The following is a 22,698-nucleotide window of genomic DNA, read 5'->3' on the forward strand; positions in this document are numbered from 1 at the left end:
ATTCAGACCATTTGACCACCCGGGGCCTTAAGTAGGTATAACCATTGGATGATGAATAATGTCACTTCTTAATAAATTCAACTTTGCCAAACAAGCACATATATAAAGAAAATCTGCTATAAAGGACATGATCCACTTGTCCATTCTCTCAATTTTCCAATTAATATAATTTAAATAAGTAGTGTGTAATGTAATTTAATTGATGGCACAAACCCCATAAAATTGTAATTTGAAATTAACTTTCGAAAAATATAATTAAATCATAATTTATTTGATGAACCGGACAAAAAGAGAGAACTTTTAATGTTTTAGTGCTAAATATTTTTTTAAAATACAAATATTGCTAAATAACCTTCTAAAACATGGCTGCCACCCTGTACTGTTTGATAACACAGAAGTGAAAGTTTGCCACAACCAAGAAAAACTTCAGTGACTCATGGGTCCACCACAGAACAGTTTACTGTCAAAATGCCAGACACCCAGAAACACAACCATGCTGTATTTTTCTTTTTCACCAACAAAAGTTTCCTTTTTACTGATGGCAGAACCTTTTAATCATTTAATAGTGCTATTTAATGTTTAATTATAAATAACAGACATAAAATTTACATACATACATACATACATACATACATACATACATACACATATATATATATATATATATATATATATATATATATATATATATATATATATATATATATATATATATATATATATATATATATATATATATATATCATGTGTTATTTTTTCCATGAAATATTGGGTATCAAGTATCTGGATTAGGAAATTATTGATTCTTCACACACACAAAATTCATGTATAAATTACCATTCTGATCCCACATCTGCCATCACATAATGTGCCAGAAGATTGTGATCCATGTTACTTGTTCAACTGATAACAAACTGCATTGACCTCGATTTGTCAGTACATTATTCAACAACAGATCTGGATCTATGCAGTCTGTTGTTCAACTCAACTCATAAGCAAACATATATGGTAATCCAAAATGGAAACTAAGTGCCGTTCTGAAGAAAACAAGGAGCGCTTTCTTGGGTTAGTACTGAACCTGCAAATCTCAGATCACAAGTATGACATTCTACCGACTGAGCTCTCATATAATATTCTATCGATTAAGCTATTATATATGACAATACACCAACTGAGCTGTCATATGACATTATACCGATTGAGCTATCACTGTTTAATACTGACTGAGCTATCACATGATTTATAACAAGCTATGATAAGACATACCACCGATTGAGCAATCATATGACATTACACCGAGTGAGCTAACACATCGCATTCTACCAATTGTTCTTTTATTCTTGTTATGGGTTTAATGCCTTTTTCACCATTATAGGCTGTACATGGCAGCCAGTATATTTGGTAAAGGAAGAACTTGGGGAAAACCTCAGTATCAGGACGAACCACCAACCCACAGAAAGCCACTGGCAAGCTTTCTCACATTCCCAACCACATCTGCCAGGCCCAAGACTTGAATGCTTTCATATATTATTGTACTGATTGAGCTTTCATAAAATATTATACTGACTGAGCTTTTATATATTATTGTACTGACTGAGCTTTCATGAAATATTATAATGATTGAGCTTTCATATATTATTGTACTGATTGAGCTTTCATAAAATATTATAATGATTGAGCTTTCATATATTATTGTACTGACTGAGCTTTCATAAAATATTATAATGATTGAGCTTTTATATATTATTGTACTGACCAAGCTTTCATAAAATATTATACTGATTGAGCTTTCATATATTATTAGGCTCACTGAGCTTTCATATAATTTATACTGATTGAGCTTTTATATATTATTGTACTGATTGAGCTTTCATAAAATATTATACTGATTGAGCTTTCATATAATATTGTACTGATTGAGCTTTCATAAAATATTATACTGATCGAGCTTTCATACAATATTATACTGAGTGACCTTTCATAAAATATTGTACTGATTGAGCTTTCATACAATATTGTACCGATTGAGCTTTCATAAAGTATTATACTGATTGAGCTTTCATAAAATATTAGACTGACTGAGCTTTCATATAATATTATACTGATTGAGCTTTCATATAATATTATACTGACTGAGCTTTCATATAATGTTAGACTGACTGAGCTTTCATATAATATTATACTGATTGAGCTTTCATATAATATTGTACTGACTGAGCTTTCATAAATAATATTATACTGATTGAGCTTTCATACAATACTGTACTGATTGAGCTTTCATAAAGCATTATACTGATTGAGCTTTCATATAATAGTATACTGATTCAGCTTTCATATAATATTATACTGACTGATCTTTCATATGACATTGTAGTAATTGATGTTCTATTGATTAAGCAATTGTACAACATTATACCAATGAAAATGACCAATCATGTTTGCTCTGAGGGAGCCTGTGTTGGGAAATCAAAATTAGTAAAGTGGGTATTTCCAGAACTTTTGTAAATGCACGGAATGCTAGAAATAATACTCATGTCAGGACTGATCAATATAATAGCCCATTACAATTTGTAAAAAAATCCAATATTCCATAACAAAATTATGCCAAACCAAAAAAGGAGCAAATCCCATGGAATGATATGAACCTGATCAACAAGTGCCATAAATCTGTCCAACATGGAGTAGATTAAAAAAATTAAAACCACATCTATGTCAGTGAAATAATATGCACATAAAATTACATCAGAATAAGTTGATTTGTGCTGGTGCTATGCTGATTACAAGCAACATCCCATATGAAGATATCAAGATCATTGACAAGGGTCATAACTCTATCCACAATAGACCAAACAAGACAAAAGATATAAACAGCAAACAAATGATATGTTCTTACCATAGTCCATCTGAATATGCTGAATAGCTATGCTGGCTGCAAGTAATATTCCAAATTATTATGCAAAGAGATGAATTTGCTCAACAAGGGTCATAACTCTATCAAAATGGAGTAGACAAGATTAAACCTATAAAAGGCACATGAAGGCTATGAGTAATACTGGTTACAAACAACATGCCTGGTGTTGATATGAAGTTAACTGCCAAGGGCCATAACTCTGTCTAATTGGAGTTGACAAACAAAACCCGTAAAAGGCACATCAAGGTCTATGAGACAATATACAAACCAAATTTTATCAGAATATTTAATGGTTCCTAAGCCATTCTAATTACAATAATCTGTTGTAGTGGAGATAGAAAGCTGATCGAAAAGGGGTAATAAGTCTGTCACAATTGGACCTGAAAAGACAAAACCATCGTAAAAAAGAAGTATCCAATAACTGTAAGAGTTGCAGAGGAAAGGAAGTTACAAGAGGTGTGGGCAGACTGATGGAAAACTTAACTCAATTTAATCCTTGTACTTAATGCAATCACTTAATGCCTGTACTTAATAAGGTCACTTAATGACAGTACTAAATGAGGTCAGTTAATGACAGTACTAAATGAGGTCAGTTAATGACAGTACTAAATGAGGTCAGTTAATGACAGTACTTAATGAGGCCACTTAATGACAGTACTAAATGAGGTCAGTTATTGACAGTACTAAACGAGGTAAACTTATAAATAGTACAAATTTAATTCATATACACATGTAAATTAATTACACATTAAAGGCAATGTTTGCAAAAGGAGAAATGGTTTCTGCTAACTAATCTGAAAAAATAACAAAAACCTGAACTAACACCTGGTGACACTATTACTTAGGTCATATCTGTGCAGAGTTCACAAAGTTCTATCAAAACAAAAACAAAACAGGAAGACTCTTCTTATTTGAAGGTAAACAGAGACACCAGAAAAATAATTTAAGTCAATACCAGTGACAATGCAAAGGGCAACCACAGTGATTGATAACAAAACTATGATGCAATTCCATTACAAACAGTTGAAATAACACTTTGTCTGGAATAGCATTAGTGGGTCTACTTAACGCCAACATACTGATGGGCCAAAGTTCTCACTGACGAAACAAACAAGAAATGATAACAATGGGGTCCCATTATATATGCAAACTTCAAAGGTACCTGAGAAAATGAATGACAATGATTTTTTCATTCAGAAATAATAAAGTTTCCTTCAGAAATAATCAATCGACATCAAACATAAAGGGAAAGAAAGTTTTAAAAAATAAAAAAAGTTAGAAGAAATGTTGGATTCATTATAAACCGAGGCCTTACCATCTTATGCAGTTATTCTATTGTGCATAATGAAACTGTAATTCATTCAAAATGTAAAGAACCTATGTGTACTAAACTGTATTACTGACTTCAAAGAGGTCAATAATTATGAAATTAAAAGTATCACTATACAAAAGCATAAAGGTTTCTTTTAATTCAAGTTTAAAAAATCATGTATGTATGTATGTATGTATGTATGTATGTATGTATGTATATAAGTATGTATGTATTGCAGAAACAGCTTCAAAACTGCAGTAATTTAAGATTGCTCACTTCAACACATGTTCCTGCACGTTTAAAATAAAAAAAAATTGTGACTTTTGATATGGATTACTGAGCATGAATCAGTCGCAACCATAAATACACAGGTTGCTGTAAATGTAAAAACACGTTTGATATGTTCCAGTTATGTAGACTTGTATGTTCCAATAATGCAGGACTGGGATGTTCCTGTAATGTAAGACTCTGATGTTCCAGTAATGTAAGACTTCGATGTTCCCATACTTTTTCAGATACTCTTGTAAATAATTGTGTGTGAACTCATCTCAGGTCACTGAAAAGGACCTGTTAAATCTTGCAGTCTGAGGGACTTGGAGCTAAGTACTAGCAAGCAACTAATTACTTTTAAGCAACTAATTACTATTAAGCAGCAAAGGAGGATGGGAAGGGCAGGTCATGCTACACTTTCAAGTTCTTACCTTCTCTAACGTTGACAATGTGTGGATGGCGTAGTGAAGACATGATTTTAATTTCTCGCTTGATTCTACTAAGATCATGTACATCCTGAATCTTGTTTTTCTTTATGTACTTTATTGCTACCTGAAAGATAAAGAAATATGAACAAGATCAATTATAGAAACTACACTTTTCATGGTGCATAGTATAGCACCATTAAAAATACTTCTACTGTGAGTACATGTATACATACCATTTGCATCGCACAACATGTGTTTTTAAATTTTTCATAGAAGAACTCTCTTCAAATGTTTTTGTTGTTATTTTATAACGTGCATATCATACATGGAATCATGAAAGAAAACAAAAGAATTATATTTTGATTTTCAACAAATATTGTAAATTGTTATTTTTCCTATGAACACCTCCGGGCTGAAAAATTGATAGATCATTAAAGTTCAAAAAACGAAATTCTGAATTTTCTTGAACTCTCCTGGCAAAATGTTTTTGTAAATATGGGATGTAAAACAAACAATACACACAATAAACATCCAATACTGTGATTGTAAATATGTTTTATAAGCAGAATGAGGGCACACTGTATGCCCATGGGAGCATAACTAATTAGGCCATGCCTGACAATTAGCCCATGGCTGATAAAATTCATTATTATAGTATATGGCAGGTCAAGTAGTTCAACCTGTCCAGGGGAGTCTCTGTAAATACCCCCAGTGTCTCAAGTTAAAAATTGCTATTAGTTAAATGTGACCACGAAGTAAATTTAAGAGACTGTTAAGACATATCAATAGATAAACTATATATATATATATATATACCTTTTTAAAATGACAATAACAGCTACTGATAAAACATTTGTCCTATAAAGGATATAGAGTAAGAAGCTCTTGGACAAATTACATTGTTTTAAATGACCCTAAATGAAAGAAGTCACTGCCATTAGAAAGAAGCAAAGTGTACAATCCCAACAATATGAGGTTCATCGGAGTGTTTCATAGGTGATCACTGACATATAACCTGTCCCTGCCAGTTAGAGTCATGGCTCAGCTAAAATGGGTAGGTCAGAATGCTTCCCAGGTTCTTTCTCCATCAAATATAGTCTGCCATGAATAGTCTATCAAGTGCTAAAAAATGGTTTTCAACACACAAAACCCAACAACATCGGAGTCAAAGTAACTCAGCTGGTATAGCATTGGACTCATAATCCAAGAGTTGCTAGTGTGATACCAGCCTAGGCCAGCCAAGGTCCATTGACGCTTGTCCTTGGGAAAGTCATTCAGCTCCCATTTCCTTGGCATGATATAACCAAAAATGTCCTAAAAAGTGGTCTTATAAGAAATAATAATTAAAAATCGTTACTTTAGATTTTAAAATATATCTCAATGTGAAGTCATCTGAACTGAATCAAGCGCACAGTTTGAGTTTATTGTTTGAAAATAAGGTATCTGGACAACTATGATTTAGGCCACTTAACCTAAGCTTCTGAACAAAACAGATTATAAATCCATAACAAAATCATGGCATCATTGTATTCTGAAATTTATCTTCCAATCTTACATTCAAACATTGGCATTAAAGATTTCAAAACTTCTTAACATAACTCATGGAATGAAAACAGTTGTCATTCAATAAGAACAATGTGTAATTTTTTATCAACACTGAGGAACTTACTAAGGAAATTCCCCTGCAAGAAATGAGATGTCAAAAACATGGCAGGCATGTGTAGCTGGCTCTGTTAACATACAATTACAAATGAAAATCAGTCTAGACATTTACAACAAAAATATAATGCAAGCAATTATAAGTAACACAAAGAGGAGTAGAAGGCCGTTGCAAAAACTAAACCACCCATTTGAAAAATGGTCCTTTTCTAACTGCAATGTTTGATCTCTCCAACGAGTTTGATTTCAACACAAATAACCCCATTATCTGCCTGACATACACTTCAGTGATTTAGTTTTAGTATAGTAATATTACGAAACACGCACTGTAATTTTTACTTTTCTCCATGAGAGGTACATGGAAATGTACTATGGGTTTGAGCAGTTTGCAGTAAGACTTGACTTGTAAGCAAATATATATCGTAACAATCACGATGCCTTATTAAACAGGAACAAACAAGCGACAGTAGCATACCAATGCAAAATGTACATGGTCATTTACGAGTCCTAACTATCAATATGCAGACATAGATAGGGTTGTACAATAAAGTATATTCATTTAGTTATTTACTCAAATAATACCGACGTAGATGCATATAACAATCTAACTGTTCAATATCAACTTTTTAAAAACCTAGTCAGAACATGCAAGTACATGCATGTATGGTACACTTATGACATATTTTTATCTGAAATTTGACAGCACGAATCCACCTCAAGTTCATCGGTACTGATAATTCCTGGTAAAGCAGAAAAAGAAGAAAAAGTGAGAACTTTCAAAACTTTTTGAAAAGTCATTGAGTCACACCTTGTACAGTTTGATCAGAATAAAGCAATAGCTATATTACAGACAAGCCATTGAGTCACACCTTGTACAGTTTGATCAGAATAGAGCAGTAGCTATATTACAGACAAGTCATTGAGTCGCACCTTGTACAGTGTGATCAGAATAGAGCAGTAGCTATATTACAGACAAAGCCATTGAGTCACACCTTGTACAGTTTGATCAGAATAGAGCAGTAGCTATATTACAGACAAGTCATTGAGTCACACCTTGTACAGTTTGATCAGAATAGAGCAGTTTCTAAGCTATATTACAGACAAGTCATTGAGTCGTACCTTGTACAGTTTGATCAGAATAGAGCAGTAGCTATATTACAGACAAAGCCATTGAGTCACACTTTGTACAGTTTGATCAGAATAGAGCAGTAGCTATATTACAGACAAGAGAGAAAAAAAATGTCTTACTCCTTAACAAGAGATCCCATTTTTCTAAATCCTGCCTTAAACATAAAGCTCTAACTCTGAACATAATCTTGGGTATGGACAGGTAACAGACATGTGGACAGATGTATGGATGATTGGACAGAAAGACATACAAAGGGACAGACACATGTGATTGCTACATCAAGCTTCCATCAAGGTGGGCTTGATAAATATGGACTTGGGGACCATGCTTTCTCATTCCTCATTCCTATGCTTTTTTTCATGATGATTAATACTAAACACAAATCTCTATTAATGTGGACCTCGAAGCAGAGCACGAATTTCATTGAACACTATCATCTAGAGGATATTAGTAGAAAGCCCCAGGGTTTTGATCATTACACCTACACTAACATTCCATAGTGATTTTTTTTTACTGAGCCAGTTGACTATACAAATATTATGTGAGCTGTCGTTAGTGAGGATTGAGTGTAACGGCCATAAAGTCTCACTTCCAATGACAGTCATAGTATTTCCTTAGGAGTTACTATCTTTCATCAGCCACATGACTGATGACTATCAGAATATGACCAATTGTTTTTTTTGACTGATCACCTTGGTTAAAAGCCCCAAAACCCAATGGGCTTCAGGGCAACAAGGATATATGAATGTGGAGAAAATAAATCGGGATATGATCTAACTGGCTCCACCTACATCTATTTCTAAATAAATAAATGTATACTTTGATCTTTTAAATCAAAATGCATCCATAAGTCATATAAAGTCACGCTATTCCAAGATGTAGGTCACATTCTTAAGTGATTACATGTAGTGTGATCCTTTCAAATGGGTATCCATCAATGACAAAATCTATGTATCCACGGTATAATCTGTTAATGGGTATCCAATAGAAAATCTTGTACTATATCAGTTTTCAAGCGTGTCCTATTCACATTGTTATGTTTATTAATTAGTTTTAAAAATCACAAGAATCTAATTAAGGATATGACCAAATTTTCTATACAGAACTGAAACTTGAATGCCAAAATATGCATGTCTTTTTGAGAGAGAGACAGAGGGTATAGTCTTATGCGACTTTAATGCAAACCATACTTAACAAGTAATCTGCTCAAATTAGTTACACAGAGAATATTTGCTTGTGTCAAGTGAATAATTTAAATATTTCATCAAGAGGGTTAAAAAATCAAGCACGTTATTCAATTAAAACAAGCATATTTTATTTTTATTTTTTTATGCTGCAACACACAGGCTGGCAAATTTAGCTGATTTCAGACAGTAACATCAGCAGCTGACCATTTATATTTTGCTGTGTTTTGTGTATTTTATTCACACAGAAAATAACAGTGGTGCCATAAGACACTTTCCTTGATTCAATGTCAGGAAGCACATAATGAAATTATCGCAGGACTGACAACATAGCATATGAAATTCTTTATTATAATGCTACTAATGTCAACTGAAAAAAGTTGTCAGTCGTATGAAAAATAAAAAAGATGCTAGTAATTCACTCCAGTGAATTATCAAAATTATTTGAATTGGAAAGACCACAAATTCATAGACTACATAACATAAATATAGTTTAGCAATTTACTCATGAAAGATATCGAGCTTCTAAATACTTGATACACAGATGAAGCCCCAATTTACGCCAATCTGATTTATATACTTTCATTTTAATGCCATTTATAATGAAGAATAACATTCAATTTTTGCCATTGTGCATGTTTTTATACTATTGCTGGCTATATGTGCTGTGAATCACAATCACATGCAGCTCATATATGTGCATTTATATTACTTTCGACTTACATCATAACCTCAGGTTTGCGTCTGTGGCGTAAATCGAGTGTCACCTATATATCATATATACTAACTTACAAGTCGAATTAAACTGGAAAAAAACCAACAAAGACCGTGATTAGTGTCTATATTGTTTGTTTTACTGCTTACTCCCAACAAACTGCAAAGACCCTGTTCCGTCATCACAAAATGCACTGGCAGATCAGGGTCTTTGCAGTTTGTATTTTGATCAGCTAATGCACCAATACTGAGCACATGGTCTAAGATCATGAATATAAAAAAAACTACGGAGAAGATGAAATGATCAATATTTTGGGGCATAAGTTCAAAAATGGATCATTAGGGTCAAGAGTTTGGGCAAAGGTCCAATAAGGTACAACACTATGTATGTCTCCATGACTTCATTCATAGTAAAAACTACACCCTACCATATGAATCAGTAGGTCATTATGAATCATAAGTCCACACTGTATAACCATTAATCATAAACCATTGCCATTTCATGGATCATTAATTTTCTAATTACCTATGGTTTACTTTGGTATCATAGGGACTGGAACACAAGCAAAAAAAAAAAAAACATTATACCTATTCCATGGAATAATGTCCGAGTATTTATAACACTTTATCTTAATTCATGTGTCCTTTAATGAACTAAGATAGTTCACGAAGGACTGACAGACAGACAGACACTCTGAATGACAGAATTCACTGACATGTAAACTTGTTACATATGACATATAGATACAACTTGTAGTTTCAAGTGAATTCATTATAATAAGTCGTAGTCAATTTAATACATCAGTATTAACAGAGCTGTGTACTCGCATGGAATAAATGCATAGAGTAGAAGAGTTGTGTACTCACACTGGAATAAATACATCTATTAGAAGAGATGTGTACTCACAATGGGGGTAAATGCACAGAGTAGAAGAGCTGTGTACTTGCATTGGAATAAATACATCTAGTAGAACAGCTCTGTGTGTGTGTGTGTGTGTGTGTGTGTCTGATTTGGATTTTTAATGTAGTTTTACAATTTTTCAGTCATATCGCTATGATGTCTGCAGAGTGGCAGTTTATAGTTATGTCTAGCACTGGGACATCATACCTCAGACATGTAGCAATATGATGTCCCACCCAGTCACATTATCCTGACACCAGTCAGACCAATCCTAACACTAACCTCTTAATGCTGAGCGCCAAGTGAGGCAGCTGTTAGTACCATTTTTATGTCTTTGGTATGACTTGGTCGGGGTTCGAGTTGTATTCTTGCATTGGAATAAATACACTGAGAAGAAGAGTTGTGTACTCGCATTGGAATAAATACCTCTAGCAGAAGAGTTGTGCACTAGCATTGGAATAAATACATCTAGTAGAAGAGTTCTATATTTGCATTGGGGGTAAATACATCCAGTAGAAGAGATGTATACTCGCACTGGAGTAAATACATCTAGTAGAAGAGTTGTGTACTCGCACTGGAATAAATACATCAAGTAGAAGAGTTGTGTACTAGCATTGGAATAAATACATCTAGTAGAAGAGTTCTATATTTGCATTGGGGGTAAATACATTCAGTAGAAGAGTTGTATACTTGCACTGGAGTAAATACATCGAGCAGAAGAGTTGTGTACTCATATTGGAATAAATACATCAAGTAGAAGAGTTGTGTACTTGCATTGGGGGTAAATACATCCAGTAGAAGAGATGTATACTCGCACTGGAGTAAATACATCTAGTAGAAGAGTTGTGTACTCACACTGGAATAAATACATCTAGTAGAAGAGTTGTGTACTTGCATTGGAATAAATACATTAAGTAAAAGAGTTGTGTACTCACATTGGAGTAAATACATCAAGTAGAAGAGTTGTATACTTGCATTGGGGGTAAATGCATCTAGTAGAAGAGCTGTATAGTCCCACTGGAGTAAATACATGTAGTGTAAGTGTGTGTATTCACAGTGGAGTAAACACATATTCTAGTAGAATAGCTATATACTCACAATGGGGTAATTCCAGCTGGTACAAGAGTTGTGTACTCACATTAGAGTAAATACATTTATTTGTAGGGTTGTCATGTGGTGTGCATAACAACTTAAATACCCTCAGTATTCTCTTATCTCCAAGGCCAAAATGATTGTTTACCTAAATTAGTCATGTTGATATAGATACAAGCACTAATGTTTCACTGTTCTGAGATTGTTTACATTGATGATGTGCACATATCCCAAGCATTTTACATAACTGTTTAACTTAAATGCTGCCTAGAAAACATTCCAAAATAATTTTTATCAGCAAAATTGAATAAATAATTCAATTATGTTAGTTAAATTTTAAAATTGCCTTTCTAAAAATTAAATCTAATTTTTAAAAAATATTAATACCAAATGCCTGAGTCAATTTAAAATTAAAAACAAAGATTACCTAATAAGTAGTAAATATTAATACTGGGTTTAGTTGAGAGTACTGACTCTAATTATTATATTTTGTGAAAAGCATATCTCTCAACACATAATTCTGCGAAAAAAAGATATGATCTTTATTTTGTCAGTTAATTATAATACTTTAAAAACATTTTAATTGGATAAAAATATTTTCATGTATGAAATCTTTATTGTGTTAAATTTTTTATGTAGAGCATTTTTATCCAAGTACTTTAAAATTATCAGGATAAAGAAGTTAATTTAAAAACACTAGAACTTTGGGTTACGTGGTAACACTAGAACTTTGGGTTACATGGTAACACTAGAACTTTGGATTACGCGGTAACATTAGAACTTTGGTTCAAGGAAAACACCAGAACTTTGGACTCAGGGGTAGCACACAAATCTGGGCTCAGAGAATGTGCCCAACTGCATGTTGCAAGAGGTAAATACTTATGGTAACAGGAAATGTTTCGGCTCGTTGGCTAGTGTCCGAAGAGTGGGGATTCAAATACTACAACAGGATCAGCCTCATTAGCACGTGTGTGTGTGATTTGGATTTTTAATGTACCTTTAACAATTTTTCAGTCATATCGCTAAGATGTCTGTAGTGTGACAGTTTATAGTGATGCGTAGCACTGAGGCATCATGCCACAGACATGTAGCAACATGTCCCACCCAGTCACATTATCCTGACACCAAACCAACCAGTCAACACTAACGTCTTAATGCTCAGTGCTAAGCGAGGCAGCCACTAGTACCAATTGTATCTGTTTTTGGTATGACTTGGATGGGGCTTGAACCTGCAAACCACCCCCATTTGAGGCGGATGCTCTTAACCATGAGTCCACCAGAGCGGTCCCATTAGCATGCTAAATTTTGTGTCTAAAAGAGTGAGGGTTCAAATCCAACCAATTCAGATCAGCCTAGTCAGCATGTTAAACTTGCTACTGAAAGCGTAGAGATTCAGATTCTACCATCAGATCAGCCATGGTGTTGCTACCATGATGTGTCCTTGCACAGAGAACTTCACTCCAACTGCCTAGGCAATAAATAACCTACTTGTGTTTATGTACCAGAAACTAAAGTAAAGCTGTCTCATGTACACCTTGAAATTCCACTTGTCAAAATTTCTTCTGTTGTGTAATATTACAGGAAACAACAAATAACTTGTTCAAATGTTGGAATTCCACCAACATGATCTGTTTCAATAGCAATCATGCTTACATTCCTTGTGTCAAATCAGACAATCAGACTGGTACCACTGATGTATCATAGTGGTCGACAATGAAAAATGAATAAGAGGAGCCAATGAATCAAGCTTTGAAAGCATCCTGAAAACTGACTAGATGCTGAGCAGTGATAGGCTAAGAAATTATTTGACACATAGTGATAGATAAAAAAACACAAAAGTAGCAAACATTGGAGCTGATATTGAGTGACATCAAAATGTATACAGATGGTACAAAATGCAAATGCAGTTCTGTCAATGTTTGACTACACAGGTGAAATATACCTGTTTGTACCTGCTCAAAACCCCAGAAAAAATTGCATACAGGAAGTAGACATGCAGAGAACAAGGTTTTTCCCACCACATGCTCCCCCCCCCCCATTTTGCACAACAGTTACTATGTAATGCATGCAGACACACCTCACACTGCACCAACCCTTCCTCTATAAAAGAATATCACATATGCTCACATATGGGTCAGATAAAACTACAAACTGCACAAACCCAGATCTGCCATTGCATAATTTGCTGACAGTTCTAGGTCTATGCTGTTTGAAGTAATTAGTAGAACAAATTAATATAGACCCAGATTTGTCAGTGTATTATGCAATGGCAAATCAGGATCTATGCCATTTGCAGCTGGACTTTTGAGAATAAACAGTATATTAAATCATTAAAACCAGAGGTTCGATGAAAAATACAGGTAAATTTCTTTACTAATGTGTTTCCTGTTGATCTGCTATCACCAGAATTTACAGGATTTATCGCTGATTATTCAAAATACTGCCAATTTATTTCATGTGTAAATTTGAATCAGATAAACAAGATCAGCCTGTAGATCAGGATAACAGACAGACAGAAATACACTCTTATAATCAAGGATTTAAAGATTTTTTTTCTTATTCCAAAACTTTTTTATAATTGAAACACCCAATACAATGGTTACTTACAACATTCAAAACTCCTAAACTCTTCACATACATGACTGGTAACGATACTCCAGGTACCTTAATAGCCAAAGGGCAATTTACCTGAACATTTTAGCTGCCATTTCTGATTTTAGACTGCCAAGCCCTAAAAATATGGTCACAGTGGACTCTAAATACAAAAGTCAAATGAGTGGGGAGTTAATGGCAGAACATGACAAAAAGTACCAGCGTATGTGTGTGTTATTTAAGGCAAATTAAAAAGTTATTAGTAAAAATAAGCATGATGTAGAGTGTTTAACAGTTTATCTAGATTCCTCTGGCAGGACTATTAATACATTAACCCCTGGAGGTTTTTGTCATTTTCGTCTGAAATTCGAGAGGAAACACATTTTGAAAGCTATTTCTGAATACATCCCAAAACACTGACTTCCAATAACATACTGCCTAGCTGTGTTAGAAATATAGTTTTTCATTGGCTATTTGGCTTGCACATGAGCAGAAGCATAAAGTTTGGGGTCTTTTGCTTAATGGACTCATTATTTTTGTATCGAGACCACTCTTTATTCCAAATGCCCATCTTATCCTACTTTTTGCAGTTGATACCGGTTTGCCTTAGATCTGAAACCAAAAAGTCTAAAGTCCAAACACAAAATCGGGTCCAAAAAATGAGGTTTTTCCCTCTGTATTTTGTAGTGCAACTAGAAATTCCAGATTATTTGGTATCATTGTAGAGCTACATCTGTCTACCCTTCTATAATACCACCCACTTTAGTGTATCATACATGACCTTGATGCTACAGAGCGCGGCAGTAGGCTACTACCTCCTGCCACTTAAACTCTTCACCAGGGGTTAATGTGTTAACAGTCATCCTCTGCTTCAACCTTGGGTCAGCCATTTACAGGCTACAATCTGGAGTTCTCTCAATCATCCCTCTACATATTTCTGCCAATTATGTCAGTCATTAAGAGCCTTCACCTTAATTTTCTTCTGATGAGAGTTTAAAGCATTTACAATGTTTATGTTTAAATTTTCTTTATTTGTCTCCATGTCAGAATTGTCCAGATCCTCAAAATTCAGCTTGACTGCAGTTTAATAGGCTGGTCCCTTCAAGACCCTATGCCAGTCTAGTCATGTGTAAAGATGGTGACTTAATATTGCTGTGTATTGCATCCTCTGAATGCTTTTGGCCCACAAAAAGAACCCAGCTACCATATCTAATCAGAAGGTGATGTCATTTTTACTTTCTAATTGGAACATGGAGTGTCGGTTAGTCATCAACATCCTAAAGTTCTTTGGAAACTTTTGTTGAAAAGTTGCTGAAAATGTAATTTTGTGGCACAATATTACGGGGAAAGTTATTATGTCACAATGGCAATAAAACAATAATTTCAATTTTACAGCCACAGGTTTAAATATTCAACCACCCAGAAAATGTGATGCTTTTTGGATGTATTTTTAAAAATCTAAGTGGGTTTCCAATACTTATAAAAACCTATGCTTTGTCCAGATAGGGGATGATCAAATGTGACAAAATAAATTTTATAAATACTGTCCTAAAACCATGAATACCCATATTTTATCCAGGTGTCAACTCTTACAGAATAATTATCTAATTTATGCTCATTATTTTGTTAACAATTTGGGACAAGATTGAAAACTGGGTAACAACTGAAATGGATAATGTTTGCATTTAACTGGGCATTCATCTTGTCATGATGTAACCTCACAAAGAACTGGCTGTCACACAACCTACCTTGGCCCAATATTCTTTATTGATTACCTGGTCATCTGCTGGGGCCTTGGCACACATTGGACCAAATTCTTGGCTGCCAATCATGCATTGCTAACTGTGCACCAAATACTCTTAATACAAAAAATAATACCAATAGCCTAAAATCAGTCACTCAAGCTGATGGTACATTTTGGGATAAATGCCCTATGACCATACATATATTATCTTTCACACATTAGGTAAATACCTGACAGGAGTTTACACCATTTTTGGAAATGCAATTTTTTGCACAATACTTATCATAATGAAAAAGAACTTGAACATCATATAATGTTTACTGACAATGAAAACTTTTAAACTTTTCTTCAAATGTTTTGTAACATTCAACGTCAAGCCTGCTGAATTTGCACTTCTCAATGGGTGGAGGAAGGATATAAAAATCAAACAATGCTGCTGAAATTTTTAATACCAAAAACTCGTAGCACAGTTATTAATTCAACATCAGTGGGACTCTGACTCATGGTTAATGTGCATGATTTACAGACCAAACGTGTGCAGATTCAAATCCTACCATTACACCAGACTGTCAGCCACTGTTGTTTCCTTGAGCAAGGCACTTCACTCCACTCACTAAATAACCTACTTGTGTTGCTGTTTCATAAAACACAAAGCCAACATCTGCCATAAAAAATTACTGCCATTAATGTCTGATTCAGCACACACAAAAAAACCTCATTATTGAAAGCCTTAGCAATATAAAGGCCGCTTTATAGCCTTGTACCATACCAATCACATGAATGTCTTCATCAATCTACTACAGCTACACAGAAAATACCAAATAATTTACAAATAAAGAAACAAACTATGTTCATAACTGACACATTATGGGGATATTCATGACACAAAATTCTACAACAGCTCTGGACAGTATCTTCACAAAAGATAAATATTTCTTTACTATATAAATATCATGATTATTAATAAGCTCATTCAGATAAAAGGGTTACTTTATTGTGTAGGCAGTTGGACAGCTTGGTTTGCCATCTGTGTCATGCTATACAGGTACCACACCACTATTCAGTTTCAGGATTCATGTCAAAAACATCATGCTATAAAAAATATATCTTTTAAAACTTGTTTTGTTTCAGATAGCTCTTGAATACAGGTTTAGCTATCAGTTTCCATGTTTTTGCAAAATACCAAGCATGAGCTTCCTTTTCTTTGTTGAAATTCTTTATATCTTGAGAATCCATTGCCAATAAGAAAGACCACAATGGATTTCAGTGCCTGAAAATTTATGACATGGAAACTTCATTTATACCTCATTTATGCAACTTTTTAAACACTTTCCTATTCATCACCTATTTTTCATCAATATTTACCAGATTAACATGAACTGGTTTTTAACTGTTTTTATTGTTTAGCGAGGTTATAACAAAGGGACTTAATCCTATATCTTACAAACAGTGAATGAAAGTACAAACAGGCCTACTTTTGATTTAGTAAACTGGTTTCCTCGTACACTCTTCAAGTTATATCAACATGAAACAAACCTACATGTATCTCGTTTTCATCCATGTACAAAAAATAAAAACAAATATACCATTGAATAAATCAATATATCCACTTGTATACAACACAAAAATAGGCTTCCATTGTCAAAGGCACATTTTAGTTGCACTTCAAAAGACCTTTTCAAAATCTGCTTTAAATTACACATTTACATACAATAATCTTATATAAGGAATAAAAATATGTGAATTTTTTTCTAGATTTGTTACTTTAAGTAAACATTTTTCGTGATAAAAGCAACATTTTCTGAGTTATTGCAACCACCAAATATACCTGTTTATAAGTTGAGTTGAACTACAAACTGCACAGACCCAGATCTTTCATTGCATAATGCACCTGCAGATCTGAGTCCATGCAGTTTGTTTGAAGGGATCAGTAGAGTAAACGACAAAGACCCTGATCAGCTGGTGCATAACATATTTAGAGCATATACAGTCGTCTCCATAAATACATCTTTAGATGATGATCACAGTGAACCAGTGAAACCACTTAGACTAGAACAAATTCTTTCATCAACTGAATTCAGCTATAAGCAAAAAATTGTAATAATTTAAAAAAAATAATAAGGGATGTCTTCAGATACATGAACAAAATCCATCAAGTCAGATTAGTTGCTTTCATATAAACACATTCAACAACAAAGGCTAATGGGCATTTCCTATATCCCACCCTTTATAGCAGCTGGGGGGGGGGGATAAATATTACATATTGACATATGACCTGAGTGGCCATATTCAAAACAGAAATACAAAATGAAACCTGTAATTAGGATCTTTCTGTGTGCTGGTTGAACTCTTGTATCCTAAGAAAGATAAGGTGACAGTATAACTTTAAATTCATAACATAACACCTTCAAGTCGAAATTAGGAACATGAGAAGAATGTTACGACGTATCTAGTATTAGAGCCATGGCATTCAAATGTGCCCGAACAATTCCCTAGTGTAACAGAATACATTGAGGTAAATATACAACACTGTTACACATTCCATACAAAGAAACTCATCCAAGCAGACTTTTTAACAAATGTTACACAAGAAACCATTGACAATCAACCATTATCAATACAAAGATCTGTCTTTTCAAACAAAAGTTCCAAAATAATTGTTGACAATATTGAAATATTTTTAGAAACCCAGACAAATTATCGGAATGAATTAAAAACATTTTACATAGACTCCAGCCGTTTTATCCACTATCAAGTAGTTATGCGATCAAAATCTTTTCCCGAAATGTGTGTCTTAGCAGTCTATTCTGAAGCATTACAATAGTAATTACAATGCATTACAGTAGTATATATATATATATATATATATATATATATATATATATATATATATATATATATATATATATATAAATAAAAGCCCATATGAATTAGCACATGAAGTACATAATACCTGAGTGCTACTTTGATAACATAGGTATGTGAATTCTCTGTCAGATGAGTGTTCTAAATGTATCAATCTAAATCATTATCACCTCTATGGTATCACTGGATGTTAACAACACATCCTTGTTTTGGTAAAACAAAGCAATGACATGAGCTTATCTTGAAAATGAACACAATGAATCAGTCATAAAGCTAAAATGGATTGAATATATATCATGATATCTTTATGTCATTAATCTTATGGATTAATCCATAGCCATACAACTGATCTTAAAATTGAAAGTTCACAACAGCTGCTCTGTTTCACTTAGTGACAGAAAAATTTCATACACTTATGCATTTTATTTGATGAAAAGAAAACAGTCAAGGGAAAAGGACAGCAAGACTAGGACAATGTTGCATTGAACCAAAATTTGCAATGCATGATGTACTACCATGCCAAATTCTACATGGTGTAGCGTTATCTATTGTGTCAAATTTTATATGGTGTACATGTATTACTATGTTAAATTCTACATGGTGTAGTATCTATAATGTCAAACTTTGCATGGCGTAGTACTATGTCATATTTTACACTGAGTAGTACTACATCAAATTTTACAGTGTAGTACTATGTTAAATTTTACACACTGTAGTAATATGTCAAATTTTACTCTGTGTACTACTATGTCAAATTTTACAGTGTAGTAGTATGTAAACTTTTACACAGTGCAGTGACCACTCTGGTGGCCTAGTGATTAGAGTGTCTGCCTTGGATGTGGGAGGTCATGGGTTCGATCCCCAGCAGAGTCATACCAAAGACTTACAAAAATGGTACTAGCAGCTGCCTCGCTTGGCACTCAGCATTAAGAGGTTAGTGTTAGGACTGTTCGGCCTGGTGTCAGGATAATGTGACTGGGTGGGATATCATTATGTACTGCCTCACTGCAGACGTCATAGCAATATGACCAAATTTTTTTTAAAGCTATGTTAAAACTTCAAATCACACACACACACACAGTGTAGTACTATGTCAAATTTTACACTGTGTAGTACTATGTCAAACTTTTACGGTGTAGTATGTCAAATTTTACACAGTGTAGTATTATGCCAAATTTTACATGGTGTATTACTATGTCGTTCAACCTTGGCTACAGCACATATTACCATTAAATGACTAGTACAAGCAAGTGAATAGATGGGGGAGAGGGTGGGGGGCTAGCACAGTCAATTTTTGTTTTAAACTGGGGTTGTTAGCAAACTGTATTTATGAAAATATCTTCCAAACTTTGTAAAAAAGCATGGTATGTCTATCTTCAAGCAATGTGATATGTTGGGGGTGGGGTGCTATATAAATGCTTTGGGTATTAGCAGTGAACTAAATAATGAAATATTGGAATATTATGAAACACTTAATTTCATGTGTAATATTTCAAATAACATTTTTTCTCTGCATGATATAGCCCATTGTCAAACATTCTGTATATGTGACCCACTTGCTGGCAAATATGTATGGCTTTTGTACCACTTGTAGCAAACCAGTGGCTCACTTGTGGGCCATGACCCATAGTTTGAGAACCAATGATATCATCAATAATAGGTTAAACGTACTGATAAAACACTATTAAAAGATTATATAAACATATATGCATACACATTTAACCCACACATTTATTTTACATTCTTGAAGAGACATTAATTTAATAATATTAGACCCATACATGTTCTTAAAGACAAAACATCAGGTATTCTGACATAATGAGACTTTCTTGACAGTCACTATTACAATATTCATCAACGTATAGCATGAATGGAGATGAAAGTGGCATAAAACAATGTATGTGTACATACCTGAATAATTTGCCTAGACAGTGGTATGGTGATTAATTCAAACTGTATGTTTTGCTATGTGATGCCTTGGGTTAGTACAAGACTATTAACTGACACTGTGTCCAAATTACCAACATAGGTTTGTGTATATAACTTTAAGGACAAACATTTGTAAATTGTTAAAGTATTTAAAAATGTATATTCTGCATGTGGCTATGGGTATAAGTAATGAATAATTTAAATAATATATAGGTTGATGTGTATTTTCTACTACTACTCTTAGATGAATATCTATACCCAAGTATGGTTAAACAACTGCAAAGAGAAGTATTAGAAAATGGAACCCTGTCACCGATTTCTGAAATATTAAGCTGAACGGCTACTTAAAATTTAATAAAATTTGCAATGGCTCAAGACAGCTGACTTTTATTATGACGTATATAGAGAATATTGTCTTGGTGAGTTCATTTTCTCAGTATGTAAAAAAAAAGTGAGATCATGAGATTCCTACAAAAGAAAGCAGTTGCTGGCAATTTACAGCAGGTCATATATCACTTAAAATCTCCAGAGATTTCTTTTACATTGACTTTTACATTGACTTAATCATCTACCTTCACAGTTCTGTTATGGGTATTGCTAAAACTAGACAAATGTTTCGTTTTCATTTTTTTGGTCCATTATAGTTAATAGCTCCACAATATATCCAGGTAAAATAAGGTGACATCATACATGTATCACTGATGCCACAATATACTAACTAAATCATTTCAACCACAGAGGAAGCATTAATTTTATAAAACTAAACAACCTTAAATATATTTTTTTTAAAAACAAATATAAGTACAACTGTTTCATTAGCTTTATCTAAAAAATAAATTCAGTGCTTTTATGAAAATAATATGAGTAAAATACATCAACTTGTATGTGCAATACTGGTATAATATTAAGATTTCTATCAAGTTTCTCTTTTTTTCAACCTTGTGCATTACAATTCCTCAAATAAAAATTATAGGGGACAATCCCGAAGTCAAACCATACCCACCTCTTCTCCCACAGTTCTGTCTATTGCCAGCTTCACTTTCCCATAGGTCCCTTCCCCTAAAGTCTTCACTAACTCAAACCTATTCTTTAAATTGTGTCTGTGTGCATGGATGATTGGTCCAGCTTCCCCACTTGGTATCACAGTCACCCCATATGCCCCAGATTCCATCTCCTCTGTATCCATACTTTGTGCTGGCATTTCCGTATTTCACTGTAGATTGCAAAGCATTGACATCTTGTTAATTCCAACTATCATATCAGTGCTGAAATATGGAATGAAATCCGAAGTGTTTGCCCAACTGCCCTGACACAATGAATGTATTCACAATGGGCTGATAACATGTATGTCCTCTTTCTTGGATTTATTATCAACGGTATTAAATATTTTTGTCAATAAATACGCAACTTATTCTAAAACACTAGCTGCACCTGTAAGATTATATTAATATTCCACAGTGAAATAAATATCATTAACCACTGACACTGCTAATAAAAATCTGGTTGAAATTCAACGATAGGGCACCGTGGTTGTTTGGGTAGCAGACGTTGCCTGTGTAAACTGTTCTTTAAGCTCTGACAGAGAAATAACACCGGTGACATTATGCTCTTTCGTTTTGTACCCAGATTAAATCAAACTGACTACTGCGAGGGCAACCTACGTTTAAAGGGGGCGGAGCTTATCATAAACACTCAGACACCTTTGTCTGCATTTCCTCCCGTTAGCAAATCAGGTCCAACCAATGATATCTGACACGCGAACCGCAACGACACGCACCGTTGGCTGACATTTTGGGATGACCTAAATCACACGTAAGCTCTATTCTCAGTTCATGATCCGGATTTTCCTGATGTAAGGGAAATAACTAAGTCCTAAGATAATATTTCGACGCTATTTACCTGAAACCTGCTGGTTTTGAGGGATGCAATTTAACAAGATTGATTAATGTTTCGAGTCTCAAAACAAAA

The 22,698-nt window shown here is 33.9% G+C and overlaps 1 protein-coding gene across 1 annotated transcript in view; it reads right to left on the minus strand.

The window, feature by feature from the left end:
• LOC149804146 (uncharacterized) overlaps window positions 1-22,494 on the minus strand; it is a 68,308-nt gene extending 45,814 nt beyond the window's left edge. Inside the window, exons 1-2 of the mRNA XM_089954113.1 lie at window positions 21,734-22,494; window positions 4,925-5,045 (exon numbers count right to left, since the gene is read on the minus strand). Of these exons, the coding sequence (XP_089810239.1) occupies window positions 4,925-5,045; window positions 21,734-21,931 (319 nt within the window). The 5' untranslated portion in view covers window positions 21,932-22,494. The remainder of the gene's footprint in view (window positions 1-4,924; window positions 5,046-21,733) is intronic.
• Between the last annotated feature and the right edge of the window lie 204 nt (window positions 22,495-22,698).

Source organism: Sinohyriopsis cumingii, chromosome 3 (genome assembly GCF_028554795.1).
Source record: "Sinohyriopsis cumingii isolate HCF-2022 chromosome 3, ASM2855479v2, whole genome shotgun sequence".
In the NCBI taxonomy this organism is placed as follows: domain Eukaryota; kingdom Metazoa; phylum Mollusca; class Bivalvia; order Unionida; family Unionidae; genus Sinohyriopsis; species Sinohyriopsis cumingii.